Below are 9,896 nucleotides of genomic sequence, written 5' to 3'. Positions count from 1 at the left end.
GCTTGGTACGTCCAAAAGCCATGGGCAGGTTAAGCGGGATGTAGTGCTCGTGGTTACACACCGTCATGAGGAAGTCAAACTTCATCTCGGTCAAGACCTGTCGGTCAACAAACAACTCCAGTATTACAAAACAAGATCAAACAAACAAGATGTTCTTTTTTCCATCCTAAAAATAAAAAAAGATTAGAGGATTTCCATCAACATTTCCATAAAATGTTGTGTTGATTTGAATCAGTTAGTCAAATGCGCTGAAGCATTAATATGACTACCAGTGCCCCACACAACACATGTACTGTCAATAGAGGCCTGTATACAAACTTGTTGCATTAGGAATACATAATCAGACATGGTAGAGAAGAGGGGTTGTTGCTATTGTCCAGTACCTTGGGGTCTTTAAGGGTGAAGCCACACATGTAGTCGTTGACCAAACTGAAGCCAAAGCCTCTGTTCATGAAGGTGAGACAGCGCTGTGGAAGGGGACCACAGATTAGAAGGAGGACTAACCAAGACCAGGACTAACCAACTAAGCACACCAAGACCATCTTTCATATACAGTGCTTGACTTGCAGTGCACGGAGTTCACCACACCTCACCGTTGCTATCGGAAGGGAGTTTGTTGTTCGACCTGGACCTACATTATCAAACCACAGCAGGCTGCTGAGGGGAGGACGGCTCATAATAACGGCTGGAACGGAGCCAACAAAATGGCATCCAACACATGGAAACCAAGTGTTTGATGTATTTGACACCATTCCACTGACTCCGCTCCAGCCATCACCACGAGCTCATCCTCTCCCAATTAAGGTGCCACCAACCGCCTGTGATATCAACAGTAAATTCCTTCTTTTTTTTCTTTCTTCTTCCCGAGCAGCGATAATGTATTTGGTATTATTTCTGTCCTGTGTGGTTCAGGTAATATACGGGGGGGGGGGGGGGGGCTGTAGTGTATGGGGGGCCTGACCTTGATGAAGCCAGCCAGGCTGAGGTTGACACAGCGGGCCTCCTCGGGAATCTCAACATGGCGGATGGTGATGTGAGGCATGATGGACAGTAGCAGGGACTGTAGGGCCTGGTGGAAACTGTCTGGAAACCTCTGGGCACGGGGCATCTGGTAAAACATATTCAGTTCAATGAGACCAAAGTAAACGACATATATATATATATATATATATATATACATATCCATCTCATATTACCTAATAGGAAGTGTGCGCTTCTACTCATTGAGAAACAGGTTGCTTTCCCAATAAAGGGCTGGCGAAGAGGTTAAACTCTCTGAAATGTGCACAGCTTGTAACATCCTCAACTTTGCCAGAGGACGTTCTATCAATTTTAACATTACTGTGCTCTATTTCAGCAACCTTAGTTTATCTTCGAGGTGCTGCAGTAGAGGCCATAGTCTGGATGTTACTGGGACTGTTTAGAAACTGTTGGCAAGATAAGAGTATGACTAGGAGCATCCCCATCACCAACTCAACTAAAAGTTAAAAACTTTCCGTAAAAAATAAAAAGGAGAACAGAAATACTTGTGTGGGAGTGGAGGCTGGAGGGTGGGTTATTTCTGGGAACGTGTAAGTGTGGTGTGTGGCGCACAAGAGACACAAGCATGTCGAATGAGGAAGACTGCGTTGCCACATTTTCACGGTGAGGAAAGAGAGACTGAACTTAAACGCCCTGGCACGCGATAGAGAAACATTTGCATGTACAAGACAGAGAACTCTCGAATCTTCGTAACCACACCTGACGGAGTGCCAGTGATAGCTGGTGTGTGCCTGCGTGTACACCGTACTTCATGCGGAACACAAGATAAACCCTTCATCAGAATAGAACATTTGCCAACCTTGATTCTGTTGCCCTCCTGCAGGTACTGGGCCATGGACTTGGCCATGGTCTCGAAGAAGAACCAGGAATACTAGAAAAGAGGATGAGAGACAGAAGACGTTGGAACTACCCCTCAATTGTGAAGCATTTAGAATGCGTCCCAATTCGACCACAATGTTCCCTATATAGTGCAGAGCCCTGGTCAAAACTAGTGCACTATAAATGGAACACGGTGCCATTTGGGACGGACCCTTACTAAGAGAGATCACATCAACAGTCTGACGAAAGTCAAAACACCACTGGGCTCTGTAATATGGGCTTAGTGTCCAATAATCCTGGGTATAATGATAATAGATAGAAAACTGCATTTGAAAAGGTCTGTGAAAACATTCTTAGTGGTGGTGACATAATAATGTTGGGAATTCTCTTTCAAAGAACAAGTGGCTGGTGCCACCAGCTGGTCAGTATGGGAATCGCAGTTTTCTGATTGAGCATGCACGCTGGCTGGCTCACACACACACACATGTTTTACTATCCTTATGAGGAAGTAACATTTATTTCCATTAAAAATCCTATTTGTCCAAACCCCTAACCTTAATTCTAAATCTAACCTTAGCTACTAACCTTAACTCCTAAGCTTATTATAGCCGTTGTCCTTGTGGGGACCTGGGAAATGTCCCCACAACAGAGAATTTTGGGGAATTTCCAAGTACCCACGCACACCCACAAACAAACACACACACACACACACACACAAACAGAGACAGACACATACACACACACACATATGTTTTACTATCCTTATAGGGAACTAAAGTTTATTTCCATTCAAAATCCTATTTTCCCTAACCTCTAACCTTAATCCTAAACCTAACCCTAATTGTAATCCTAACCCTTAACCTAAACCTTAAGCTTATAATAGCCGTTGTCCTTGTGGGGACCTGGGAAATGTCCCCACGACGGAGAATTTGGGGGGGATTTCCGGTAACACACACACACACACACCTTGAGTAGCTTATTGCTGGTGTTGAAGTCCGCTGTCTGTTTGAGGATGGCTGTGACGGCGGTGGCCAATACCTCATGAGTGGTCCCAGAGTTCCCAGACACTGGGCTGTTGTTCACAAACACGTACTTGGGACACGACACAAAGACAGCCGTTAATACACAACCTTTACATGATCACTTTTCATGGTCTGAAAAATGGATCCAAGCTCAACATGAACCCCCCAAAAAAGCACATTAACTTTGGAGTTACTATCAACTGAAAATGCATCACCCATCTTCATAATCATAGCTAAGGCAAGGACCAGGCCTTGTGATCCTAGGCTTGATTCTGGCCACTAGTGGCTGTCGTGTGTGATGCCTGGCGTTATACCTTGAGAAAAGAGCGGAGATAGTTTTCCAGTCCCTCCTCGTGGCACCGGGAAACGATGTGTATAATCACACTGAAGGAATAGAACATTATCATCATCATAGCAAATAATAATTTGTTCTTAACTGGCTTAGTTAAATAAAGGTGAAATAAAAAAATACAATTATGATAATTATGTAGCGCAGCAAATATCCATTGAATTAACGTTTCCCCAAAAAATCAGTTGTAACTCACTTTCACAAACCATGACTGCGTCTATGTCACTATGTCATGGGGTCAGACCATGATGACCTCACAGGGTCAGAGGTCAGACTCACCGGGTGGAGTTGACAGCGATTTCGGTGGCCTCTTTGGTTGCTGTGTTGAGGACCTCAAACAGCTGCATCAGCACAGTGGGGAGGAACTTAATGATGACCTTAGTCTCCATGGCATGCAGGCACTGAGGGAGGGAGGGAGAAAGATGGAGAAAGAGAGAAATGGAGCGAGGGAGGGAGGGGGGAGAAAAAGTCAGAGAGACAGCAATACAACACGATGGTGTAAAACACTCCACAGCAGGCGTCTCTCTCACCTTCAGATACTTGATGAGTTCTGCTGGGTTGCCCTCTGAAGAGGACCTCATCAGCTGGCAGTGCTGGAAGAACTTGTGGAGGTGCAGATCCTACACAGGGAAACACAAGACACAGCTGTCTGATGGCGTGTTTGTCACAACAGCTTGGCCAAGTTGTTTCAATGTCTGCAGGTGGAAGACATACCTGGGGGTATATTGTTGACGCTACATTGGTCTTCGCTTTGAACAGTGGCTTGTTGTTTTCTACCCATTTTATATCGGGTGCTGACTGTAAGGGTGACAACACACGAATACAACAATGTGATTGTAGTCTGTTTTTTTATAACTCTTTATAACTCTTTCGCCAAATGTTTTAAATCGGTGTCATCGATAGTCATTTGTCATTAGAATACAAGCAGGGGATAGCTCTTCCTTGACCCCAGGCGTTCTCCAGTGAACAGAGGGTTGTACCTTCTTGGCGTCCTGGGTCTTGTCATAGAGGTATCCTGGGGGCAGGGTGGCAGACACAGGCAGCTGTAGCTCTATGGACTGCATCCTGCCGTCCTGCAACAGGGGAGCCCAGGAGTAGCCCACTGTCACAGAGGGAGGGATGAACAGGTAAGGTAATGGAGGAAGATACACACACACACACACACACGCACGCGCGCACACACACACACACACACACACCCCGCTCCTAGTCTTACCTAGGGACTCCACTCCCTCTCTCTTCTTGGTGCTGGTCTTGGTACTGATCTCACAGCTGATGTGGTAGAAGGTAAAGAGGATGTGGTGTTTCTCATGGACATGGACCGGCAGCTCAATCTTTACCTGCACAGATCGATACACGATCAACATGGACGTTAGTGTTTTCAAATTCTCACCTCACTTGACCCAAGATTTTAAACTAAGAAGTCCTTCTGGAACTGCTATTAGAAATAACCCAGAATGAGTCACAAACCTATCAATCTAGATACAACGGTACATATTTCTCACTTTCAGAAATAGTACGAGAAAGGCAAAGCAAAACGATTCCTATATTTACCACTAGGGGGCAGCAAGAGTGAGTAGTGGAATGTTCAGCCTGCCTGCACGTGTGCTCTGTGTCAGAGGAAATGACACACGGTGAGCCTATCCAATAACATTTGCTTCTTTCATTAAACTAATTCCAACCTGGGGTCTAGTATGACTTGGTTATGTGTCACAACGAATAGTGTGGTCCTTCTCCTTAAAATCTTGTTTGAAACAGGGCTGATAAAGTAACTCATTACCAAAGCAGCAGTCCAGAGAGATCAGAACAGTGAAGGGGTCTTGGATGGTGTGTGTGGGGTTCTAAACCTTATGCCATAGACCAGATGGCCCCCGTCCCAGTCAACGTGTCTGTGACAGTGTCCTGACCTCACCCCTCTCTCTCTCTCCCTCCCTCTGGTGGGTATCAGACCAGCCCAGTGTGAGCCAGTCCAGAGCCCCTGCTCTGGGCTAGATTATAGGATTAACGGAGCCCTAATGACTGGACTTTGGCCACTGAGGACCTCAACAGTAACAGTAACAATTGCAGGGAGTAATTGATGTGGCATAGCAAATCAGGGACAAGGCCGGTTTATTACGCAAATTGTTCTCTGACCTCGTTGTAAAACTCAGGGCTCTGGTTGTGGTGGAGGACGGCCGCACAGGCACTGGCGGTGAAGAGTGTCTCTCCTGGCTTTCCGTAGATACACTGAAACACACACACACACACACACACACATTATTATTAATCTCCCGCTCATCTGCTGATGTTGCATGGGCATGTCAGTGAGTAAGAAGACAGCAATCTGTGAGCAATGTGAAATAATTAGACAGAAATGCTGTTGAAGAACTGTACAATCACACCTCAAATACTTGCAACACAAGCAAACCACGGCTACGAACAACGGGGAAAACGAGCTTGTTCACCAGTGTAAGTTAGTTGGAGGTGAGAATGTAGTAGGTGAGAGCTTAAACAGAACTAAACTAAGTGGAGTGGAGACCCCAGGAGAGGGAAGGAGGAGGGGGCCGGCTGAGCTGCCCAAGCCCAGGCGTGTGATGTGGCCCTGACCTAGATAGATCCTCTGACCTTGGGCTGGACGGGAAGGCCTTTTGTGGGGTAAGGTACTGAGGGTAAAACTCAATGCTAGTCCAGGCAGAGGTCTAGATAATTGATCCTGACAGGGCGGACACAGTGAGGAGGAGGAGAAGGGGGGGGGGGGGTCATTTAGTGCAGTAATTACAATGTTGATTCCTTGGGTCATTTTCTAATTGACCAAAGTATGAGAGTGTGAAGGAGGCCATTAGAAAGGGACAGAGCTCAAATGAGCAGCTTAGTCTGAAGGGGAATGTTGGATAATTCCTAATTATCAGTACTGTCTCAAAAGGAAACTGAGAGGACATGCCGAGTGGTGGAGGTCCTTAGAAAGGACCGAGTGAGCAGAGCTCAAATGACCAGCCCGGTCTAAGAGATAGTTGGCCTCTTTCCAGAGGAGAATACGCTGTTTCAGATCATGTGATTACGGGTTGTGTACCAGCATGGAAAAAGCAGTGCCTTCAGAACCCTGTTCCCGCGGTGACAACATGCTGAAGTGTGGTCTGATGATTACACAGTGAGCGTGTAGGCCCGGTCCCTGGCTAGAAGGGCCGACTGGAATCTTCAGTCTTTTCTGCAGAATGGGCTGAGAGACATCTCTGTTCCTACATGTTAAGCATAGAAGTCCATGGAGCAAAACTACAGTGCAACACACAATGAGGCAGACGCTCACTATTGTCGGACCAGAATGAATGAGCCTTTGGGCTTCAGTGTGTTCATCCTTGATGCAGTCGTTTTTGAATGCACTATATGTAATGTTGTCTCCACCTGAAGCGGTTTCTTTTGTGTTTTTAACGATCAAATAAATATCGTAATGAATTCATACAGCTCCAGCAATCTACAGCACAGTGTGACATGGGCTATCGCTCCTTCTACTAGAGCCGGTGTCAAGTCCAGGAACTGTGCTAGTTGGTTTCCGCTGTGTGCTAAATGGAGAGGTGTGCTGTGACGTTGGCCCGACCCTGCTGTTTGTAAACACTTTATTATGCCGAGAAAATACTTTGTTCCTAGCCAGACTGTGTGATAAATAATCTCTCTCACTGGTTCTGTGGAAGCCTGTTTGAGTGCAGTGAACAGTGAGGGATTCTGTCCTGTGGGAAAAACTTTTCCATGGTCGTCGAATGGAGGTTCCCACCCACAAATATTCAACGTGTGCGGATGTTCCTCAACGAGAGAGAGAGAGAGGGGGAAAAAGAGAGAGTGAGGGAGAAAGAGAGCATGAGAGAGAGGGGGAAAAAGAGAGAGTGAGGGAGAAAGATAGCATGAGAGAGAGAGGGAAAAAGAGAGAAGGAGAAAGAAAGAAAGAGCACGAGATTAAGCAAATGAAAGAGAAAGAAGGAGAGAGAGAAAGAAGGAGAGAGAGAGAGCTCTCAATATCTCCCCTTGCCAGCTGTAATAACTGGCTAAGCTTCTGTAAAGAGGCCTTTTCTCTCCTCCGCGACTCCACTGTAGTTTAACTTGAACTTTGTCAACTCCTGGGGATCCCAGTCATTTTCAGTAGATCAGACGTTACAGTACCATCCAAACGCTCACCTTTAGAGGGGCCGCGCCTTCTTCGTCAGAGTCTCTGAACTGTACACACACCGCTACGTTTCTTGCCTGGAAGGATAAAAGACACTTCAGTCAATACAATAACTCAACCCAGGAAGGACGACAGTCGGTGAGTGATAATGTGAGCTGTAAACTCAATGACCCACTGAACTCAATGTGTACTGAACAAAAATATAAATGCAACATGCAACAATTTCAACAGTTTTACTGAGTTACAGTTCATAGAAGGAAATCAGTCAATTCAAATAAATAAATTAGGCCCTGATCTACTGATTTCACATGACTGGGCAGGGGTGCAGCCATGGGTGGGCCTGGGAGGGCATAGGCCCCCCTACTTGGGAGTCAGGCCCAGCCAATCAGAATTATTTTTTTTCCACACAAAAGGGCTTTATTACAGACAGAAATAATACTCAGTTTCATCAGCTGTCCGGGTGGCTGGTCTCAGACTACCCCGCAGGTGAAGAAGCTGGATGTGGAGTTCCTGGGATGGCGTGGCTACACGTGGTCTGTGGTTGTGAGTCCGGTTGGACATACTGCCAAATTCTTTAAAATGACGTTGGAGGCGGCTTATGGTAGAGAAATTAACATAAAATTCTCTGGCAAAAGCTCTGGTCAGCATACCAATTGCACACTCCCGCAAAACTTGAGACATCAGTGGCATTGTTTTGTGTGACAAAACTGCACATTTTAGAGTGGCCTTTGATTGTCCCCCGCACAAGGTGCACCTGTGTAATTATCATGCTGTTTAATCGGCTTCTTGATATGCCACACCTGTCAGGTGGAATGGATTATCTTGGCAAAGGAGAAATGCTCACTAACAGGGATATAAACACATTTGCGCACAACGTTTGAGAGAAATTATTTTTTGTGTGTATGGAACATTTCTGGGGCCTTTAAATTAGCTCGTGAAACATGGGACCAACCCTTTACATGTTGCGTTGTTGTTGTTATTTGCACACACACATCTCCCTCCCACCTTTCACCCACCTTTGTGAAGGTCTTCTGGTTGTCGTATTTCAGCTGCAGGGGATAGATATACAGGTGGTTCTTGTAGACAGTGAAGGGGTAGTTGTACTTGGCCTCCTCAGGGAGAAACTCCTCCATCTCCACTGAGACCCTCTCACACTTCTCCTCAAAGGGCTTGACTGGGATGTACGACGAGGTCACCGTGTCTGAGGGAGAACAGTGGAGGACGTCAGTGGCACTGTCAACCAATTATATGTTATATGGCACGATTGTCAGTCAACCGTTCAATATTATTCAGTCAAATGTAAACAGCGGACTAGGGAAAATAGGGGAAACCACCCACTTGAGAAGTCCGGAGGCACACACTCGATGGTGACATTCAGTTGTCCAGGGATAGTCTGCAGCTTGCTCTTCTCTGGCCTGTAGGGGTGAAAGTGTATGAAACAGTCATTACACTATAAGTATGTACACCTGCAGTGCCAACAGACACTAGGATACTGACTAACATGTTCATAGTACAACTAGCACACCAAACCACCTATACTCTACACTCTTAGAAAAATGGGTTCCAAAAGGGTTCTCCGGCTGTCCCCATAGGAGAACCCTTTTTAACTACAGGTAGACACACAAACACACACACACACACACACACACACACACACACACACACACACACACACACACACACACACACACACACACACACACACTTGTGGGTTTCATGTAGAAACCTCTGAAGAAAATATTCTATGTGGAACCCAAATGGATTCTACCTGCAACCAAAACAGGTTTTTCAAAAGGTTCTCCTATATGGGGACAGCTGAATAACCCTTTTTTCTAAGAGTGTACAGTCACAACCATCACGTCTTACTGATGACTCACTTCTTGATATCAGCCAGCATCTTGATGAGGTCATCGGTGGAGATCTTGCTGCTGTCCTGGCGATAGAGAGGCGAGAACTTCCCGTCCATGTCCAGACTGCCCTGGGCATCTTTAAACACTTGCCTGGGACAACAGAGACAGGATCATGTTCACGTGTAAGGAGGATGTACATAGTAAAACGCAGGTGAATATTCAAATGAAGACACCTGAGGTCGCAAATAAATCATCACCGCACTGCCTGAGGCCCAGTAAACATGATTTCCCAAATAGTCAGTGAATTATTCCACAGTTTTCCATCTGATGTGTATGAGAGCTGTGTCTTACTTGGCAGCCCAGGCGAAGGGCATCCTGTACTGGCCCAGGCGCTGACACGTCTGCTTGGCAGCCTTCAGCACCTTCTGGGCTGTCTGGAGGGGAACACACACATGCAGAATGAGTACGATGTAACAGTAACAGGTTAATGAAAAGGTAATGACGGGATTTATAACAGCGGCACAGCTACTCAAACAATCATGATGGAAACAAGACCAAAATAGGCAAACACATGGGAGGCAATTCAGTTTAAAATAAGTTAAAACTAGACACTTTAACATGACATAATACACACAATCCAGGGAGACGCTCTACTAAAACTTTTAAACAGTGGTCTTGGGGTT

General features: G+C 45.9%; 1 protein-coding gene across 4 annotated transcripts in view; it reads right to left on the bottom strand.

Annotated features, from left to right (window-relative positions):
• The window catches only part of LOC139378950 (dedicator of cytokinesis 11), a 111,453-nt gene that overhangs the window by 64,636 nt on the left and 36,921 nt on the right, over positions 1-9,896 (bottom strand). For all 4 annotated transcript variants that reach the window (XM_071121583.1, XM_071121584.1, XM_071121585.1 and 1 more), the window contains exons 14-30: positions 9,565-9,647; positions 9,241-9,363; positions 8,702-8,778; positions 8,380-8,564; positions 7,375-7,440; positions 5,365-5,457; positions 4,448-4,571; positions 4,212-4,333; positions 3,946-4,029; positions 3,762-3,851; positions 3,511-3,632; positions 3,197-3,266; positions 2,827-2,952; positions 1,841-1,912; positions 962-1,108; positions 384-467; positions 1-97 (exon numbers count right to left, since the gene is read on the bottom strand). The exon at positions 1-97 is cut by the window's left edge and continues 15 nt beyond it. In XM_071121583.1, the coding sequence (XP_070977684.1) occupies positions 1-97; positions 384-467; positions 962-1,108; positions 1,841-1,912; positions 2,827-2,952; positions 3,197-3,266; positions 3,511-3,632; positions 3,762-3,851; positions 3,946-4,029; positions 4,212-4,333; positions 4,448-4,571; positions 5,365-5,457; positions 7,375-7,440; positions 8,380-8,564; positions 8,702-8,778; positions 9,241-9,363; positions 9,565-9,647 (1,765 nt within the window). The remainder of the gene's footprint in view (positions 98-383; positions 468-961; positions 1,109-1,840; positions 1,913-2,826; positions 2,953-3,196; positions 3,267-3,510; positions 3,633-3,761; positions 3,852-3,945; positions 4,030-4,211; positions 4,334-4,447; positions 4,572-5,364; positions 5,458-7,374; positions 7,441-8,379; positions 8,565-8,701; positions 8,779-9,240; positions 9,364-9,564; positions 9,648-9,896) is intronic.

The sequence above is a fragment of the Oncorhynchus clarkii genome, chromosome 21, assembly GCF_045791955.1.
Source record: "Oncorhynchus clarkii lewisi isolate Uvic-CL-2024 chromosome 21, UVic_Ocla_1.0, whole genome shotgun sequence".
NCBI classification, from domain to species: Eukaryota; Metazoa; Chordata; class Actinopteri; order Salmoniformes; family Salmonidae; genus Oncorhynchus; species Oncorhynchus clarkii.
This window is presented reverse-complemented; position numbering and strand designations above follow the sequence as displayed.